Source organism: Carlito syrichta, unplaced genomic scaffold (genome assembly GCF_000164805.1).
Source record: "Carlito syrichta isolate Samal-C Ts95f unplaced genomic scaffold, Tarsius_syrichta-2.0.1 Scaffold288187, whole genome shotgun sequence".
Classification (NCBI taxonomy): Eukaryota; Metazoa; Chordata; class Mammalia; order Primates; family Tarsiidae; genus Carlito; species Carlito syrichta.
The window spans coordinates 107,446-129,409 of NW_007232283.1; the positions used below are offsets into that span (position 1 = coordinate 107,446).

Below are 21,964 nucleotides of genomic sequence, written 5' to 3' on the forward strand. Positions count from 1 at the left end.
TGCACCGCGAGTGACGTTTCTACCTGGGAGACGGCTGGCCTCGAAAAGGTCACTCCCACCACTGCTGTTGGCCTGCAGTCCTCAGCTGTGGCCTCTCCCCGCCCCTAGCGCGAGCCGGCGGCCCCAAGGCCGGCGAGGTCAAGCTCCTCGCGGAGCCGGGGGGAAGGCCAGGGCTGAGGCGCTGCCACGCGTGGCTTTCCGGGCAGGCAGCAGCCAATCACCATGAGGCACACACGAGCCCCCAGCCAATCAGCGCCCGCCTCATTCCCGAGTGCCGTCCGTCCGGGCCCCGCTCCCGGCCCCCCTTCCCTGCGCCTGTAGTCGCGGCTGTGGCTGCAGCCGCCTCCTGAGCTGACCGAGTTCTGGGGGCTCCCTCCCCTGGCGCCGTTCGCGTTCTTCTGTTGCCTTCACTGACGATGAGTCCCTGCGCGGCTGTGTGTGGACCCCGCGGAGACCACCGACGCAGTTTCATCTAGCGACTGGTGAGGGGCGGCGCGTCCTCGCCCGACCGTGCGGGGCGGGCCCAGGCGACGTGGACCTCTCCAGTCTGGGGGCCGTGGGAGGCTCCGGACGCGGGCGGCGCGGCGGGGCGCCGGGGAGAGGGCACTCCGTGGCGCCGTGGCTGCCGCGTTTGGCTCGGCCGGGTCCCTGCCGCCGCCTCCCTCCCGCCCGCCCGGCCGGCTGTGAGTGGCCTGTTGGGGCGATGCGCTGCGTTGCAGTCCCGCCGGACCCGCCCTCGCGCCGTAGCGCATTCCTGGTTCTGGAAGTTGTCTCGTGTCCCTCCCTTGCGAGCATTGGATTTGAAGCCATTGCTCGAAGAGCTCATATCCCTTATCCCCTTCGTGGAGTCACAAGTTTGAGTCCACGCCGGGGACGCTGACTCTGTCGGAAAGAGGGTCTTAAACTCTGAAGTTGAGTGAGAATTGACTGCTATGTAAAAAGGAACCGGTTGAAGAGATATTTGCACTCCCATGTTCACAGAAACACTATTCACAATAGCCAAGATAGGGAATCAACCCAAATGTTCATCAGCAGATGAACAGATAAAAAAATGTAGCATGTGCGTATGTGTATATGCATATGTGTGTATATGTGTATACATATAAACATATACACATATCTGTAGTGGAATACTTATTCAGCCTTACAAAAAGTAGGGAATTCTGTCATTGGCCACAGCACAGATGAACTTGGGGGACATTATGCTAAGTGAAATAAGCCAGGCACAGAAAGACAAACGCTATATAATCTCACCTATGTGGAATCTAAAAGAGTCGCTCTTCATAGAAGCCAAGAGGAGAATTGTGATTGCTGGGGGCTGGGAGGGAAAGGGGAGCGGAAACGGGAGAATGTTGGTCAATGGGTTCAAAGAAGAAGTTCTTGAGAACTATTTTACAGCACGTTGACTGTAGTTCGTAAAAATGTGTCGAAGCCGGGCTCGGTGGCTCAGCCTGTAATCCCGCGCCTTTGGGTGGCTGAGGTGAGTGGATGGCCTGAGCCCGCGGGTTTGAAACCCGCCTGGGCAGCGAGACCTCATCTCTACAATAAATCAAAAAATCAGCCGGGCGTGGTAGCGCGTGCCTATAATTCCGGCTACTCGGAAGGCTGAGGCGGAAGGATCGCCGGAGCCCAGCAGGTCGAGGCTGCGGTGGCCAGGAGCGGCCACTGCACTCCAGTCTGGGCGACAGAGTGAGACTCCAACTCACAAAAAAAAAAAAAAAAAAGAACCGGTCCTTTTTTGGAGGGGCAGAGAAGGTAGAGGCCTTTTGTTCAGGTTCCAAAGGAGCTTTAGTTCAGCTGCGAATTGGGAACTCTGGCCATCTACGTTTACAACGTAGTTCATGAATGAAACTTCAGTGCGTTGGTTAGAAATTGATGTAGCATCTTTTTACTTATACCTTGAAGTAGAGCATTTGAAGTTTATCAGAAATATTGAAAGGAGGTGACTTTCATGAGTGGCAGTATTTATTAAATACCCATGATCCACAGGCTTGCGTAGCCTCTTCTTGATCATTGCCATCCTTTTTCTACTTTGAGTTTTTGATTTTTTAAATTTGTTTTAGAAACAGAAGTAGGGTAGGTGAGGACAGAAAGAACGGTTTTCTAAAAAGAGTTAAATTACAGTTATTTGCAGAAACTTGTAGTCACACCAGCATTTACGTCATGAGATTAAAAAACGTGGCTGTGTTCCATTGTTTACAGAAACTAACTTTGTACTGTATTAAGGACTTTCACTATGCTAAATTCTAAGTAAAGAACTTACTACATTTTTAACCCTCACAAGGCACCTGGATCATAAAATTCAATAGACCATACATAAATGTACCTGTTAAATAAAAGAACTCAGTATTATTTGGTTATTATAAATAAAACAAAATTAATTTACTGTCATAAATAAGGTAGTGATTCTTTGTCACAGCTGAAGATGTGCTTGCCATCTAAAATTTGGGCAATTTCTCTATTGTAAAACGGTATCTTGCATTGAGCTGAAGTTTCTATATCTTGTACCCAGAGGATATTTGGGAAGACATTAGGATAAAATGCAAAATTGATAAAGGTAAATTATTAATTATTTTCTAAAGCAGTAAGTACTTATATTTTAAATTGTGTGATATTTTAAGGGTTACATTAAAAAATTTTTAAAAATTCTTCAATTATGAGTCACTGTTGTGGCTTAGAGCAGTTTTTTTTCTTTTATTTTTTTGAGTGAGAGTCTCACTCTGTTGCCCAGGCAGGAGTACAGTGGCATGCTCACAGCCACGGTAACCTTGTACTGCAAAGCTCAGGTGATTCTTCTGCCTCAGCCTTCCAAATAGCTGGAACCACAGGCCTATGCCACCACACCGAGTTAATTTTTTAAATTTATTGTGAAGATGAGGTCTCGCCATGTTGCTGAGGCTGCTCGAACTCCTGAACTCAGGCAGTCCTCTCTCCTCTGCCTCCCAAAGTGCTGAAATTACAGGCATGAGCCACTGCACCCGGCTTAATGTATTTATTAAATACATATTATATTTCGTGAAATTACGAACTGTGGCGTTCTTACCCCTCCTCTCCCTTAAGGGGCTTAAAATATTTATGTGTGGGCAAGGTATACAAGGTATACACTTACAAGGCAAGTTATTATCATTTTTGCAGATGAAAAACTTCAGAATTAGGGAGCTCAATTTACTGGCTTAAAGTTTTAGATTATAAGATAGGAACTCAATTCTCGTGACTACAAGTAGGGGTGCTGTTTTCTACTACACTATCCTACTTCTCATTGAAAATTTCCTAACTGCCTTTTAAGAGAGCAATTTGGTAGAACAGAATAGGCAGAATCTGGAGTACTTTTCTATTGGTGTGATTTTGGATTGGCTACTTAAACTTTTACATCCATTGCCTCATCATGAAATGTATTTACAGGGACAATAATGCAGCTCAAATGAATTTTAATGAGGATTAATTAAATTTATGTCGAGCACTATGTGAGTCTGTATGAACATTTACAAGATAATATGTATTCTGTTGGTAAGCTATGAGGAAGTAGCAGCCTTGTAAAGACCTGGGTGAAAAGCATTCCAAACAGAAAGTACTGTAATACAGTTATGACATTTTCTGACCTGTTTATCAATATGTCTCATTTCCCCCCTTTTTTCTTAATTTTTATTGGATGATTACCTAATGAATGAATTGCCTCATTTAATTTTCAGAACAAGTCAGGAGGTAGGTAGTTGTTAGCCCCTTTTTACAAATGAGAGAATTGAAGCTCAGGGAAATTAGGTGATATGCCCAGGTTCTCTTAGCTAGTTACTAGTGGTATACCTCTGTTAGGAGCTCAGAGTGTGAACTTTATGTGCTGCATGATCTCTATGCCTAACCGGAATCTTCTTCCCGAGGTCACAAGGCTATTCTTAACATGTGAGACATAGATATTGTTTCATTTTGGTCTTGGGTATGTTAGAAAACAGCATGAACAGATTTGTGTTTTAGAAAGATAACCAAGGATAAGGAAGATTGTAAGCCATTTTCAGGGCTCAAACTTTTTTTGTTGTTGTTGTTTAATTGGAGTCGCACTCTGTCCCCCAGGCTAGAGGGCAATGGCACACTCCCGGCCACCTCAGCCTTGACCTGTTGGGCTTAGGCAATCCTTCCTAGCTGGAACTACAGGCATGCGCCACCATGCCCGGCTAATTTTTTTTTCAAAATTTATTGTAGAGATGAGGTCTTGCCAAGTTGCTCAGGCAGTCCTTTCACCTCGGCCTCCCAAAGTGCTGGGATAATAGGCGTGTGCCACCGTGTCGGGCCCCAGGGCTCAACTTGGTTTAAAACCTTTTTGGTGAACTAAGTGATCAGAGCTGAACCACTGCCTAAAGCTAGCTACTCTCCTCCAACTCAATTTCCCATCAACACTTATATTTATAATGTATACAGTTTTCACCTATAGTTTTTTTTCTTCTTTGTTTAGGTTTGTTTTGCTTTTCTGAGTTTCAAAGTATTCACTCCTTCTTCCTAGCTGTCCTGAGATCCAAGTCAGACACCTGGTAGTTATCACTACCTCTTGCCAATCCTACATAAGCTTTTGGATTGCTCATTTTTTTCCCCTCATCTCTAAGGAAAGGCTTATAAGGCAGTCTAAAAATCTGGTCCATCCTTGTGTGTATAATAGGCCTTATTTCTTTGTGTCTTCTGAATTATTTAGAATTTTTGAAATGGACCAAGATGATTCTAGTGCTTTTATGTTTACTATACCTTCTGCTTTGAATGCATTCCCACCTGAATGTATCAGACAAATGTAACAGCTAAGCATTTCTATATTTGAATCCAAATACGTGTGCAGTATTCATTCTTTAAGTCTTATTTTATACATCTGTAGGAGGTCTCATTCCTGTGGTCGTTTGTTTTATCTTGACCATAAGTTTATAATCATATGTTTTAGTTACTTGTTTAAGTGCAATCAGTCTCCTTTACCAAACTCTTTGATGATAGGGACTTTGAAATAGATCATAAATTTTGCTGGCCACTACAGTTGTTAAACTAGCTGTGCATCCACCTAAGTATTATCCATGAACCTATATTTCATCATTTTATCTAAAATATTTAAGTTCGACTTATTTTTGTATTCTCATTGTCTTGTGACCTACTGTGGATGTGTTGGAGAAGAAGTGTAGCGTAGCAGAAATAGCATGGACTTTATCATTACACAGATCTGTGTTTGAAGTCTGTCTCCCTCTTTTACTAGTGGTATGATTTGGGTAGTGATTTGGGTAGTGTACTTAACCTGTTTGGGATGTAGGTGCTGAATACTTATTTGTTTCCTTTGCCTTCTTCCTCTTCAACAGCATTTTTTGAATGCATAGATAAAAATGACATAGGTTATGGGCTTGGAATTCAGGGAAGATATGTGAGTAGGAGACAGATTTGGGGATTTGTGAACATGTGGGGTAGTGTTGAAAACGTGAAAGGGATTCAGACTATCCAGAGAGAATATGAAGTATAGAGAAAAAGAGGACTGAGGCTAGAACATCGAGAGAAACCCAGCATTTGAAGGTCAGGGGAAGGGATAAGGCCCTAAGAAGTGGTAAGAGAGAGAGAGAGAGAGCCCACACTTAATTGCTTCTGTGACTTCTTGCCCTTTCAGGATCCCTTTCTAGGTCCTTTAAGACATAAAGCAAAGAAGACGAGTGGTAAAGACAGAAAAGCAAAGAAGACGAGTAAGATAAGAATTATTTGGTAATTTGGAGGTCATTGGTAACTTTAGTAAGGATGGTTTTGTTGGAGAAGTATGCAGGTAACAGTGATAGTGAACCTCAAACATGAATTTTAGAGTTAAAATTTATTTATTTTTGTTACAGAATAAATAATAGTAATGAAAACCACCACTTGCTGAATGCATATTTAGTGCCAGGCACCATGTTAGGCAATTTCATTTATCATTACAGTAACCCTGTGAGGATGGTAGCATTGTCTCTATTTTCAGATGAAGAAATGAAGACTTGGAGAGATTACATACATTTCTAGGTTTACAACAAGTAACAGCTAAGCATTTCTATATTTGAATCCAAATATGTAAAAAGCTAGGAAACCCTAGCTGCCAATTACTTCCACGTTTATGTTCATAGTATTCTGTATGTGCTCCTTTCCCTATATGATAGCATGGTATGACTTTAATTTTTTTTTTTTTTTCCCTTTAAGTGTTTAAATTAATAAATTAGAGAATTCTTTTCTGGTGTATCTTAATTCTTTCATGTAAGATTTGAATGATTCACCAGTAAGTAGTTCCTTTCAGGGTATAATTCATACTGAAAATACCAAGATGGTGGAATTTTAGAACTTCAAAAGAATGAAATTAACTATGTGTGATATTTTGCCTGATACAGTAGTCTATCCTTGGAGGACATGGTTCCAAGACCCCGGTGGAGTCCTGAAATCACAGATAGTACCTATATATACTATGTTCTTTGATATGATAAACAAAAGGGCTATTAGGTGCCCAGCGAATGGGTAGTATGCACAGCGTGGATATGCTAGACAGATGTGATCCATATCCCAGGCAGGATGGAGTGGGATGGGCTGAGATTTCATCATGCTACTCAGAAAGGCACACAATTAAAAACTTGTGAATTTAAGTATTTATTTTTGGAATTTTCCATTTAATATTTTTAGGCTGTAATTGAACATGGGTAACAGAGACCGTGGAACGTAAAACCACTGATAATGGAGGACTACTGTATCATGTTTTTCATTTTTAGCATTTTAAACTACTTGAGGTTTTGGTACCTTTTTTTTTTTTGGCTGCTAACTACCAAATACTTGTTTACTTTTGACTCTTAATGTAGTTTGAAGTGGGAGTAGAAAATACAGATTTTGAATGTTTCGTATGTATATTTGAATTGTTGTAGTTTCCCTTGTACATATAATAAACTCCTATATGTTGTTCTGAATAAGTCTTATAACCATGTTCTCTGCTCCCAAACAATATATTAAGGAAGCTCTATAGAGACTATATGTTAAGGATGATTTTTCTCCTTTTTATTTTTAAAAGTTTTAATGTAATTTTTAAACTGTTGAACTTATTAATCTTTTATTTTCAACTTTTGGATCATACTTAGAGAGTCCTTTTGTATATTGTGATTATAAAATAGAGTTTTTTATATTTTCGTCTAGTGCTTTTTTTTTTTTTTTTTTTGAGTTGGAGTCTCACTCAGTTGCCCAGACTGGAGTGCAGTGGACGCTCCTGGCCACGGCAGCCTCACCTGCTGGGCTCTGGCAATCCTTCAGCCTTCCAAGTAGCCGAATTACAGGCATGCGCTACCATGCCCGGCTGATTTTTTTATTTATTGTAGAGATAAGGTCTCGCTGCCCAGGCAGGTCCCGAACCCGCGGGCTCAGGCAATCCACTCACCTCAGCCTCCCAAAGGCGCGGGATTACAGGCTGAGCCACCGAGCCCAGCTCATCTAGTGCTTTTATGGCTTCTTTTGTTTGTTTGTTTGTTTGTCTTTGAACCACCCAGAATTTATTTTGGCATAAGGTATAAAGTAAGTACAGCATCTAAAGTTACTTTTTTCAGATAGCTGTCATTGTTTTAATACCTTTTGTTTAATTATCATTTTCTCCTGTGGTAAAGTACTTTCCAGGCAGAGAAAATGATGCTAATAGTACAGTCCCTGGCACCTAGTAAAAACTGAATGCCTGATGAGTTGTGGTGGTAGTAATGACATAATTTTAGGGGCTAAGGATTTGGGATGAAGGTATTATGAACACACTTAGATTTAAGTGTGTTTATAGTTTGTGGAGACACAGCTAGTAGGGTGTAAAAATACAGGTAAGAAAGAGTGAAGGTCTGGAAGGAAAGAGGTCAAATCCAGAATACAAACAGTGGAGGTTAACTTAAAACATGAGCATAGAAAATGAAAGTAAGGATGATGGATGTAAATATAGATATCATAAATAGGAAAGGTTGGTAGACTTTTTTAATAGGAATTATGGGCCCCAAATATAGAGGTAGTGGTAAAGTATTTAGGAGTGTGAAAGACAGATTTTTAATTTTTACTTTATTTTTTCTTCTCTTACAGGTCACCCTTGCAATTATGGATATTTAAAAGGATCAGACAGTGTGGAGGGGGAGTTCCCCTCCCCACTCCCCCTTGGTGCTTGACTCCAGGAATAATTTATAAACTGTGGAATTTTTTAATGAAGAACTTTTATTTGATATGAACTTTATAGAGCTATTTATAATTTTTTTGATTTAAGTGCCAAAAAATTATATAAAGATATATAGTTTTATACTATTGCTATGAGGATTTAAATTACAATCTTGAAAAGATAATTTATTCTCTCAGTTTTCCTGAATAGCACCTTTGCATCCTGGCTGTTTCATTTTTAAAAATTAGTTTTAACTGACTATTCTGAAGAAGTAAAGCACTATAAAAACTATTAGGATGAATTCTTCCATCCCTGACTGCACATCAAAGTGTCGATCCCTGAAGCATGCTTTGGATGTCCTTGCTGTGGTAACCAAGGGAAGTGAAAACCAGATTAAGGCTTTTCTTGCCAGTCATTGCTACAATGCTGCAACTATCAAGGATGCCTTTGGCAGGAATGCCCTCCACCTTGTCTCTTCCTGTGGAAAGAAAGAGGTGTTAGATTGGCTTATTGAAAAAGGAGTGGATCTGTTGGTGAAAGACAAGGAGTCAGGATGGACAGCGTTGCACAGAAGCATTTTTTACGGACATATTGATTGCGTTTGGTCTCTATTGAAGGTAAGTGTCATTTGCTTATTTAAATGGATATTTAGGTGAGCATATGTTTTTCTTAATCTTTTTCATGCATCCCACATACTTTCCAGAAAAGATATGTGTTTATTCTTAGTTGTTTGCACTTTCTTATTACTGTAACTCATCTTTGGAACAAAAATTTCATAAATTCTTTTTAGTTAACTTTTTTATGATGTAAAATTTTAAGCATATGTCAGAACTTAGTATATATAATGAAGTATTGGACAATTTTGTGTTATTTATACACCTCATTACACCTCATTTTATTTTGAAGTAAATCCCAGGCAGCTTATAATTTAATCAGTACCATATATTGTTATAAGGAAAACTTTAGGTGAAATAAATTTAACAGTTTATTTGAGCAAATAACGATTCATGAATTGGGTAGCACTAAGAACTAGAAGAGGTTCAGAAAGCTCTGCTGCATCATCCTGGGCAGCAGGCTTTATAGGCTGATGCAGAAGTAAGATACAATATATTTGCTTGGTTAGAATGGAGACACCCTAGTCTAGTTAGTTGGTGGTTTCTGATGGGTAAAGTTTCTAGTTTCATTTTATTGTTTATGTTGAGCTTTAGCTTAAAGTGCTAGAGCTGGCCCAGACTAATGGCATCTCTGTCATTTCTTAACAGTATCCTTTAGTATTTTTTAAAAATATGATTTATTCTTAAGCAACTATATTATTAACTATTTTAAAAGGACACTAGTTGTTGAACATTATTTAGGGCCTTTTTTTAGTATCATTTTTATCTCTTGTTTATTAACAAAGTGTTTATAGTTTTAAATAAATTTATAATTAAAATTAATTTATATGAAATTTTCTTTCCAATAGATTAGGTTTGTTGTACTGAATAGCCAAATAATAAAAATGTTTGTAGGTATACCCCAGTGTCATTTCACTAATGAGTGCAAACTACAAACTCACTTTCAAAAGTCATGAGTTTTAAATTTAACAGTTTTCTTTTGTGTGTGTGTGTGTTTTTTTTACGTTTGTGAAGGACTAAGAAAAGAATGAACAGTTCCTGTCCTAAGGAACTCGTAGTCAAATTAGGAAGATTACCTTAAGGTCTTCATCTATTTTTGACTTAAGAATTATTTACATAATGACTTTTTTTTTTTTTCGTACTCTGTCGCCCAGATTGGAGTGCAGTGGCCGCTCCCGGCCACCTCAGCCTCGATCTGCTGGGCTCCAGCTATCCTTCCGCCTCAGGCTTCCAAGTAACTGGAACTACAGGTGTGCACTACCACGCCCGGCTAATTTTTTGATTTATTGTAGAGATGAGGTCTCGCCTGTCCAGACGGGTCTCGAACCCGTGGGCTCAGGCAATCCACTCACCTCAGCCTCCCAAAGGCACGGGATTACAGGCTGAGCCACCGAGCCCAGCACATAATGACTTTTATATAGTGATGTTTACTGATCAAAATAATTTTCAGAGCTGGGTGTGATGGCTCATGCCATCAGCATTTTGGGAGGCCAAGGTGAGAGAAGGCTCATGCCTATAATATCAGCATTTTGGGAGACCAAGATGAGAGCCTATGGGTTCGAGACCAGCCTGGGCAACTTGACCAGACCTCATCTCTACAATAAATCAAAAAAATTAGCTGGGCATGGTGGCGCATGCATATATTTCCAGCTACTTGGAAGACTGAGGCGGAAGGATCGCCTGAACCCAGCAGGTCGAGCCTGTGGTGACTATGAGCGTGCCACTGCACTCCAGCCTGGGCAACAGAGTGAGACTCCAACTCAAAAGAAAAAAAAATAATTTTCATTACATATTGGTAGTAAAATACTCTTTTGGAGCTAAACTTTCTAGGACTACCGCTTACTGAGTCATTTTGGACATGTTTGTGGAAAATCAAACTTCAGTTTTATCTATAAAGAGAGAATAATAATAATAATACTTTCCTCATTATTTTCTTGGGGAATGTCAAACAAAGAAAAAGTTTTTATTGAGTTTACTAATGGTACAGTTAATTCCTCTCATCTCCAAAACCTTTGGGTATATGTTTAATTCCCTTATTGTAATTTCTGTTATAGGGAAAGCTAGGTTGGTATGAGTTCAAGCATCTGTCAGCTCCACTCTTACCCTTTCCCATCTGTAAAACATTGGCCTTTTTTCACTTCCTGCTGGAAAATTGGATAACTACCAATTCTGTTGAGCTTGAGAAGATTCTTAGGTTTTCTGCCATCCCAGGGGTTGCCATTCAGGTATCAGGATTTGGGGCTTCAGTTTGGGATAGTTGTGGTCTGACTTGAACTTTGGTCTTTTCCTGCCTTTGGAATTTATTTTCCTTTAGAGATCCTTAGTCATTCTAGCCACCTTGGCTAAGAGAAGCCTGGAAATTGTGCCTTGGCTACCCTGTCCTTAGCTTGACTGTCATAAATTTTATTATCAGAGCTCTACTGATAAGTGATAGACATAACAGTAGATGAATTCCACTGATACAACTTTCCCACAAAAATCTCTTTTGACTATTTAATATTCTCATGTTGTAGGCTATCTGCCTTTGTTCAGCACATCCTTCCTTTCTTGGCCTTCCAACCCATCTCTAATTAGAAAGGGAGCAATGGTGGATGGGGTCTTCATGGCAGTTCTCCCTCTGATGCAAACTATAGTATTTCAGGCATTATGGATTATCAGGACAAAATCATACACATGTATAAATTTTAAGTGAATTTGCATTTGATAAAACTTAACAGCTATAAAATTTCTAAACTGCTCAGTAAATTCTCAGTTCCTGATTGTTAAAGATATAAAATCTAGCAGAAACTTGTTGCCTACAAAAAACTAGAGTAGAGACAAATTATTTTATGCATCTTTTCTTTGACTTCTTGATTCCATGACAGGATGACTGACAAAGACTGTTCATGCTTAGCTGTGCATGGTGGCTCACACTTGTGATCCCAGCACTTTAGGGGTTCGAGACTAGCCTGGGCAACTTGACAAGACCTCATCGCTACAGTAAATAAAAAAAATTAGCCAGGTGTAATGGTGCATGCCTGTAGTTACAGCTACCTGGAAGGCTAAAGCAGAAGCATCACCCGAGCCCAGCAGGTTTAGGCTGCGGTGGCCATGAGTGTGCCAATGTACTCCAGCCTGGGTGACAGAGTGAGACTCTGACTTAAAAAAAAAAAAAAAGAGAGAGAGACAGACTGTTCATGCTTGTAGGGTCTTGGTGTATCTATTGTTACTATACCATTTTTAAAAATGCTGTTAGTTTACTTATTATTCTGGAAAAACATGATTTAATTTATCCCATTTGTAATTGAAGACCTAACAGATTCATAAGGTTGTTTGTACACATATATTTATGTCTGTTTGTCTACCTATGATCTATCTCTATATCTGTAAAGTATTTGGAACGAATATTTTCTGAGTGCCAGACAGTAATCCAGGTACCAGGGATATTGTAGAACAAGACAGAATCCCTTCTCTTTTTCTTTTGGTTTTGTGAGAGAGAGAGAGAGAGAGAGAGAGAGAGAGAGAAAGAATCCCCTCCTTGTTTATGCTAGTTGAGGGAGAGAGACCAAAACCAAATAATTAAATGAACAGATCAGAAAGTGCTTAATAACTGTTGGTGTATTAGACTTCTTTTTGCATGTAACAGGAACCAATTGTGATAACATAAGCAAAAAATATTAATACCTCACAGAATAAAGAATGAGGACATGATTCAGTCCAATTAACTATCAAATTATAAATAAGACAAAATTTCACAAACTGAAGTAGAATGGTTATTAACTATCATAACTGTTTTGAAATTTTGCTTCTCTCTCCCAGCCCTCAGGGATAATTAGATAATAGGACCAGTTGTCTATTTAAATTATTCCTAGTTTATGGAGTTAAAACCATGTCATTTGAATATTAGAGAATGCTTATTTTTCTTCTCTAGTGGGAGGGCTTCTAGTTAGTTTATCCAAAAGTGCCACACTATCAAAGCTTTAACAGACTTGAAAGAAGGAGAATAAAAACAGCTCTACTTTAGTCCACTAGAAATTATGTAGTCTTGATATATTTCTTTTGATCCTGACTTTCTTGGTAGTATATGGGCAACAGTAACCAGAGGGCTATAATAAATTCATTCAATTTAGTTCATAACCAGTTTGAAAAGATCAGTGTTTCAGATGACCACTTAATGCCATTTGACCTCACCACTTAACTCCATCTGCAGCTACAGTTGTGCATAGGCTTCGAGCAACTTTTGTAGGTGCAATCTGCACCTGTTTCTGGCATGTTCTACATGTTTATCGCTTCTGAGTTTGGCAGTTATGCATGAACTACTGAAAGTACAAGAGAGTTAAACTCGTGTAAGACAACTCTTGGCTAATGGAGAATGGGAGCCTATGGCAAATACTTCTGTCTTTTATCCCTTGATTGGACAGCTAATTATTCTGTGATACATTATTGTGTAAGGCTCCCAGAATATCATAGCAAGATCATGTACAAGTTTCCTTAGTGGCCTACTTGATAACCCATCATGTATTGGTTTTTCTTCTTTCTTTGATTTAGTCTCTGCCTTTTCTACTACTTTCTAGAATCTCTTCCCAAGGAAATTTCCTGAATGCAGATTTTTATTTTATGCTCTGCTTTTGTGGAAGACAGTCAAAACAAACAAAAACAGTTTTCTGTGTTTCCTGACAGACGTCTTCAACAGAGTTACCAGTGTTGTTTGTAGTGGAATGACTGTGTGTAAAGTGTATTGTGTATTGACATGAAATGCTCAAGCTTATAAGCCTAGCATTCACTTAGCTGCTATTTAGTAAGCCAGTGAATTTACTTACTATTTTGGGGGTATACAAAGAGTCGATCACTCATCCTACTACCTTTAGAGTTTAAGATAAACATATTAGAAAGTATTAGGGTCTGCTGGTGAGCTCTAAAGACCAAAAATGCTTCTAGTTCAAAACGGGCAAAAGAAACTCTCCAAGGATCTAGGTTTCTAACTTCTCATTTGTCACATTTATATTTTGGAACACTCTGCCCCAGAATCTATCCTCTTACTTTTATTTAGGCAAAGCTTAGGTCCTCCCTCATAAGTTTATTTTAGGGTGGGAGGGTGAAAAAATCAATTATTTCTAAGATTTTTGCAAGTAGTGGGTGACATACAGTTTTACATTTATTAATAACTTAGATGATTACTTCTAATTTTTGTTTTACTTGTTAGCTCACTAACTTGACTATGTTTTGGCAGACCTTGTGCAAATAGGGAATTGCAACCATATTGAACACAATGAACTTAGTCTTGGTTTAAGTTTATTAGGAATTCATTGTTATGAGGTAAGAGGAAGTTTCTCTTTCTTAAGTAAACCACAGAACATTCCAACATGTCATTGTTAGAGTTTAAAAACTTCGTGGTTCATTTCAGCTTATAACTACCTAGCCTGTAACTACCCAGGTAAACTGTAGTGACTCACACCGGTTAAATAGATAAGTCTAAATAAATGTTGAAAGACTTAAACTGCCAGTGAACATTAAAAATTATTCTTGAGAAGGAGTACGTTTTATATTTTAAAAAACGTAATGAAGGAACAGTAACCTAAATTGAACATTGCTCTCTGACTTTCTTGCACGATCGTGTTAAAGAAGACAACTGGGGAGAGGAGAACGTAATCAGTAAATGGTGCTGGGAAACTGGCTGATCACGTGCAGAAGTTTGAAGCAGAACCCCTACCTATCATCATACACAAAAATTAACTCTAAATGAATCAAAGACCTAAACGTAAAACCCCAAACTATCAGAATCTTAGAAAATGCAGGAGACACCCTTATGGAAAATGGAACTGGCAGCCAATTCCTGAGCAGAACCCTAAGTGCCCATACCATAAGAAATAAGATAGACAAGTGGGATCTCATCAAACTGAGGAGCTTCTGCAGAGCAAAAGAAATCATCAAGAGAGCAGAGAGTCGGCCCACAGAATGGGAAAAAATATTTGCCAACTGTATGTCTGACAAAGACCTAACATCTAGGATCTACAAGGAACTCAAACGTGCCAAAAGGAAAAACAAACAGCCCCATTAAAAAGTGGGTAAAAGACACTTCTCAAAAGAAGATATATGGGCAGCCAATAGACACATGAAGAAGTGCTCAGCCTCACTCATCTTCAGAGAAATGCGAATTAAAACCACATTGAGATACCACCCAATCCCAGTAAGAATGGCCATCATTAATAAAACAAACAACAACAGATGTTGGCGAGGATGCGGAGAAAAAGGAACGTTTATACGCTGCTGGTGGGAATGCAAACTAGTATAACCTCTTTGGAAGACTGTGGTAATTTCTGAAATAACTAGAAATTGATCTTCCATATGATCCAGCAATTCCCCTATTGGGAATATACCTGGAAGAACTCAAATCATTCTACAAAATAGATAGCTGCACACTTGTGTTTGTTGCAGCTGTATTTACAGTAGCAAAAACATGGAACCAACCTAGCTGCCCATTGAAGCTGAACTGGATAAAAAAAAAAAAAATGTACGTATTCACAATGGAATATTATGCAGCCATAAAAAGGACAAACACATGGACTTTATAGCAACTTGGATGGATTTAGAGTCAATCATACTCGGTGATCTATCACAGAAACAAAGAACAGCGTACTATATGTTCTCACTCATGAGCGGACCTTGAACAATTATCATAATACTATGAGAAAGGACTTGCAAAGTGGGAAACTGCCAGGGGAGGGGAGTTGGGATTGGCAGTTGAGGGAAACTGCTAGGGGAGGGAGGAGCACACCTCATCAACAAGGATACCTGCATAATCAACATTTGTATACCTAACTCTGAATTGTACCCCACATCTTTAAAATTAAAAAAAATAAAAATAAAAGGAAGATAAAAAATTGTGCTGATGGGGATGGAGTATGCTGACTGTCTTTTTAAGTGAGACAGAAAATATTCTTGTTCATGTTTGAATTTGAATTATGGATATTAAAGATTACAAATTTAAATTTCTCCTTAAAATATACACATACACACTCAGATATTTTAGATACTAATTAAAGATGACTTGCAAGAGACCATAATTAATGATGTAAAAACTTAAGTAGAGAGAGAAGAAAATATATATCATGCAACTTGAAATAAAATAATATAATTGTCTTAATAATAGATATAGAATTTAAGGCAAAAAAGACATAGGACATAGATGATCACATTATAAAGAGTAAATTCTAATATGAATAGTATGTTACTATTGTCTTAAAATCTTTATAGCTGTTATGTGTAAATGCAAAATGCATGGCCTATGTGCACAGAGTAGGGCCTCATAGGCCATTGGAGCTGCTTCCCCATGGAAACCATTTACATATTGTTAATTTTCATCTAAAATGCGACTTATTTTATTTCTTCTCATTTTCTGGTCCTTTTTTCATTAAGAATTGAAAATTTGATTTTTCGTAGTTTTTTGTGTGAGAGAAAATTGTATGAAAGAGAAGTAATTGTTATCAAATGTTTGTTTTTCTTTTCTCAATGTATTTATGGGCTTGATCATCTGACTTTTTTATATATAAAAATAGGAAATTGCCGGGCTCTGTGGCTCAGCCTGTAATCCTGTGCCTTTGGAAGGCTGAGGTGAATGAATTGCCTGAGCCCGCGGGTTTGAGACCTGCCTGGGCAACTTGGCGAGACCTCATCTCTACAATAATTCAAAAATTAGCTGGGCATGGTAGCATGCACCTGTAGTTCCAGCTAGTTGGAAGGCTGAGGCGGAAGGATCGCCGGAGCCCAGCAGGTCAAAGCTGCGGTGACTGAGTGCGGCCACTGCACTCCAGTCTGGGCGACAGAGTGAGACTCCAACTCAAAAAAAAAAAGAAAAGGAAATTACTGGTTACAGGTAAATTGATAAAATACACACATGTATGTCTGTACTTTTTTCTTTATTTTAGCATGGTGTTAGTCTGTATATTCAAGATAAAGAAGGCTTGTCAGCTTTGGATCTTGTAATGAAGGATAGACCAACTCATGTAGTATTCAAGAATACTGGTAAGAACATTTTACAAATATATTCCATTAAGATATAGCTTAGAAAATTTTAATGAAATTTTATTCTTATTAAAATAATGGGGGAGATTTAGTTATGTGTGGGTATCTGCAGAGAACTTTTACTTTGGTATATGGTGGATATTTTTGGTTTTACATTCAGAGCACTTTGTTTATTTTGCATTTTAAAATTTCAGTCCATATTTATGTCTGTAACCTAAAAGGGGAGGATGGGTGTAACTACTGTAAAGTAATAAATGTGTATCCAGAAAGTAACATAAGCATTTGAGGTAGAGGGAAAAAGAGAATAGAAATGATCATTCTTCTATTCACACATTCTAATTTCACTTATTCCTCCAATTTCTTTGCCCTTTGAGCTTTGAAAGTGAGAAATGGAGGAAAAGGAGAAGAAATTTAAATGGGGCACTGTGTGGCTTGCATTTAACTAGTGAGCAAGTTAAGTTGCATTTAAGTAGTGAGCAAACTAAAAAACATTTTTTTTTATACCTTGGCTTCTGTATTGCAAGTAACAGTCATAATTACAAACGAGGACTTTGTAAGTCTTCTAAAATAAAAATAAAAATTTATACAATTGAGTTACCTGTGATTAAGTTTTATTCCAGTTTAATGAGATATTACCCTAATCATTAGTGTAATTTTGGGTCTATCAAAGTATGAAAGTATGAAAGTTAACATTTCTGTAGAAATAGTAATAATGCATTTGCTTCATTTAGGAACTCTGTTTGCATGGACTAATAACATCTTACATTTAAAATAACTATATTATTTTCATGGAAATTAAGTAGATATGGCAGATGCTATTTTACTCATTTGGCACTGAAACTTAGTTACTAAAGAAACATGGAGCAAATGTTCAATTGCTTATGTTGAGACAGTCCTGTACTATGATTTGAATTTTCTGTTTTTTGTTTCTAGGATTATATTAATAGATTCATGGTTTTAAAAAAATGAATGCTGGCATCTTTCTGAATATCATAGATTCTTTTAGAGAGTCATTTTTATGTAAGATGATTAGTAGAAATATAGTTGAACTAAACTAATATTTGTTTTAAAATATAAAAGACTGTATAAAAACTACTTTTTATTTTAGATCCTACAGACGTCTACACTTGGGGTGATAATACAAACTTTACCTTGGGTCATGGAAGCCAGAATAGCAAATATCATCCAGAATTGGTCGATTTGTTCTCCCGGAGTGGGGTTTATATCAAGCAGGTATTTTTGAAGTACAGTCTGCGTAGTTTTAGAGATTAACAAGAAAAAACTTTGGTATTTGATTGTTTACCTTTTCATTTAGATTTTTAACTGTGTTGAAGGTACAACAACATATTTTGATGAAGAAATCAGTCAACAGACCTTTACTAATTTTATCTTTGGTACTGTTAGCCTTAATCATATTTAGACTGTTTAGAATACCCTAAAAATGAGTTTATTTGTGCAAGTAGTGTTAGAAATTAGAAAATGCTACACAGATATTAATTTTAAGAAGGTAAAAGGTAGAACTTCTGTTAATTTTCTAGTTTTTGTTTCTATTTAACATACATTAGAATTTGTTGTTTCTCTAGTCAATTTGTTGTTGAAGTTCAGTATTTTTAAATTTTAATTTTTTATTATAAAGATGTGGAGTACCAGTGAGGATTAACTACATAAGTGTTATTTTTCATAAGCGAACCCGAGGTATTTTTTTTTTTCTGGTGACAATAAAACATAAAATAATTTTAATTTGGAAAACAACACTCCTTGGATTTTTTATAACAAATTTGTTTTGTTTTGAGTTGGAGCCTCACTCTGTTTCCTAGACAGGAGTGCAGTGGCACGCTCACGGCCACCGCAGCCTCTACCTGCTGGACTCAAGTGATCCTTCCACCTCAGCATTCCAAGTAACTGGAACTGTAGGCGTGTGCTGCCATGCCCAGCTAAATTTTTGATTTATTTTAGAGATGTGATCTTGCCAAGTTGCCCAGGCTGGTCTCGAACCCCTGAGCTCAGGCTGTCCTCTCGCCTCAGCCTCCCAAAGTGCTGGGATTACTGGCCTGAGCCATCTCGCCCGGCTAACAATTTGTTTTTAGGTTCTAAGCTATTCATCATGAAGATAATGCATATAATCTGAAGTGAAACTGTCTACCTAGCAGTCTAGTTAGGATGTAGATTGTTTAACTCTGGGTCTGGTAGACTGCCAACCATTCTGAATGTTTTTACATAGATGAGCAATAAATAATTAAATGTCTATGTCATAGTTCTCAAACTGAACAATAGAACTAAAATTTCATCTCTTTTGGAGACAGATAAGCAGTTTTGAGAGTAGGATTCAACAGTTTGCCTTTAGGTGCTCTAGGCATGAGTGATGCCTTTTCATGAACCTGAGTTTGTTTTTTTTTTGAGTCGGAGTCTTTTAATTGATATAATTGTAAATGTTTGGTTTTTGGTTTTATATATTTATGCTACTTCTACTTTCATATAGATTCTGCTACTGTTCACTCTTATAACATTGTGGGGTGTATGTGGTTGTATGTGTAATTATATCTCTAACCTTAGTCTTTCTCTTGTACTTTATTTCAATTGTACTCTGCTGCTTCTTTCAAGGTATTATAATTTAACATATCTAAAGTACTATCTTTGCCACTTCTCAACTTCTTTACTTAATCTTTAAGGCTATAAGTCTCAGTTGTAAAGCCTGAAGATTATACCTCACAACCATGACTGTTGAGTTCATCTCTGTCTCATGAGCCTAGCTGCCATGTCTTTTCAAACTCTTTTTGACAATGACAGCAATGTCCTAACTTGACTCCTTGGCCCCATTTGTTTCCAACCTCTGTTCATATTCTTCTCCAGAATGATTGTCTTAGAAAAACGTCTAATTATGTCCTTACCTGCTAATTCACCTTTGGATAAAATCCAAACTCTGGTTTATAATGTAAGTCCTTTTTCAATCTTCTTAAATTACTTTTTCAGCTTACATTTCCCATAACTTCCTAGTTGTATTCTTTTGAAGGTTTTGAAATGACTTTTGCATTTTGAAGTTGATAAAACTTTTTATTCAGAATATGAACTTAAAATGTTTTTATTACTATAGTAATGACTCTTCTCAACTCTCACCTGTTATTCATGTGTGGTATAAATAACAGGTATTTGGCTTATCTTCTGAGATTGAATTCTCAGATAATTTCTAGAACTACTTTGACTACATGTCCCTGGTGTGTCTAGACAGTTCCAGTTTATGAATATTTTCCTGGTTTAATTGTTTCTATCCCCTTTCATTCTCAAAAATATTTGGATGATGAATTATGTGGCCATCATATTTAGGGCTCCATAGACGATGGTTTTTAAAACTGAAAGTTGCAACGTAATGGATCAAACAGCATTTTAAAACAAAATAGAATCACTAAACTCTGGAGAATATTACCTTTTTTTGAGTCGGGTTCTCGCTTTGTCACCCAGGCTGGAGTGCAATGGCACAGCTCACTGCAACCCAGGTTTGAGCCCAGGCTCTAACTCTTGGGCTCAGGCGATCCTCCTACCTTGGCCCCCCAACATGCTGAGATTACAAGTTGAGCCACTGAACCTGACTGAGAATATTACATTTTGAAGTCCAGGAGCAGAAACTCATATGGGAATGAAATGTGGGTAGAGAAGTGGGGAAGTTGAACGATGTCATGAAGTCTAGGATGCTAGCGGGCCTTTCGTTATAGACTTGGAAGGATCTTAGGATAATGAAAGGACTTGGGATGGACAGAGGTCAAGCTTGGTGTTTGAGTCCTTAGTTAATGTGAGGGATGTGAGCCCGATGGTGAGAAATTAGAGCAGGAGCAGCAAATATAGCAGAGTTGTTGGCAGAAATTGCTAATCAAAAAAAATTTTTTTATGCTGTACTTGAGCAGTTCCTCAGAATTCTTCTTAAAATGATAATCCACCCATTAGCAGCCACTAATGATCAACTGAAGTTGTGGCACAAGAAAGATACCTGTTTTCTTTCCTGAGTTAATACTTGGTATTACCCTTATTTCATGAACTGTTAAGAAGCAAGGAGTTTTAGACAAGAGTGAAGGAATAATGGTGACATTAGGAAACCAGAGGCTGATTGACCTGTCTGATGCTACAATACATATAGACTAAAAGAACTGAGCATATTTTATTTGATAAGGTTATGAGTGAACCAGTACACTCAAAAAGAAAGCCACTTTTCAGGTAAGACAAGGAAATAGGAGTCTTTTGTGAAAAGATTAAGGATCTAAGGAATTTTATTTACCACAGAATGAGGGTCAAACAAGCACTATGGATAGGTTTGAGAGGGAGAAAAGCAGTATGTGTTTCAGTCAGGGAAGAGAAAGCAAGTATGGGAATATTTACCAAGCACTAATTATGTAGTGATCCCAGTTAGTCACTGAAAAAGGACTGATTCTGTAGTATAGTAATTAGTTACTGTGAGACAGAATTAGTTACTGTGAGACAGATAATATTAATGTTAGCATTATATATTCCAGAGAATTAAGGTGAAAAGCTATGTTCAGTTGCCTCATTTAAGCATGCAGAGGTTTTAAAGTTGGGGAACTTAAAACTGTCTAGTATTACTGGTTCTTTAATAATAGGAATCAGAAATTGTAGCATGGCATTCTAATATTGATTATAAAATTAAGCAAAATGTATTTTTTCTGATTTCATAAAACATATTTTTCCTGACAAATTTTAACTTTAAAATATGAATTTGGGCTTTATTTTTTTTTTTATTAAAAAAATTACTTTTGAGTCAGGGTCTCACTCTATCACCTTGGCTGGAGTGCAGTGACACAATCACACATTTTTTTATTTTTTTGTAGAGATGTGTTACCTAGGTTGGTCTTGAACTCCTGGACTCAAGTAGTCCTCTCACCACAGGGCTAGGATTATAGCACTTATGTATTCACATACTCTGGAAGGATAAAACCTAGCCAGGTCTTATTTTTAGATTTCTTTTTAGGTATTTGTGGTACAGCTAAATGAGATAATGTTTTTTCCATTACTTTTTTTTTTTTGTTAGGTTCATTGTGCTTAGAGGATTCTGAATAGTCTAAGGATATGTGTAAATATTTAGTTTGTTGTTCAGCTTATAATTTTATTATTTTCCAAAGGACTTTGATTTCCTGGAAAATGTTCCAGGATTTCTTTATTTTTTTCCATCTCTCTCTCTCTCTCTCTCTCTCTCTCTCTCTCTCTCTCTCTCTCTCTCTCTCTC

At 37.8% G+C, this 21,964-nt stretch overlaps 1 protein-coding gene across 1 annotated transcript in view; it reads left to right on the top strand.

Annotated features, from left to right (window-relative positions):
* Nucleotides 1-300: 300 nt before the first annotated feature.
* Nucleotides 301-21,964, top strand: part of IBTK (inhibitor of Bruton tyrosine kinase) — a 94,225-nt gene continuing 72,561 nt past the window's right edge. Inside the window, exons 1-4 of the mRNA XM_021710149.1 lie at nucleotides 301-482; nucleotides 8,053-8,739; nucleotides 16,641-16,737; nucleotides 17,846-17,970. Coding sequence (XP_021565824.1) covers nucleotides 8,419-8,739; nucleotides 16,641-16,737; nucleotides 17,846-17,970 — 543 coding nt within the window. The 5' untranslated portion in view covers nucleotides 301-482; nucleotides 8,053-8,418. The remainder of the gene's footprint in view (nucleotides 483-8,052; nucleotides 8,740-16,640; nucleotides 16,738-17,845; nucleotides 17,971-21,964) is intronic.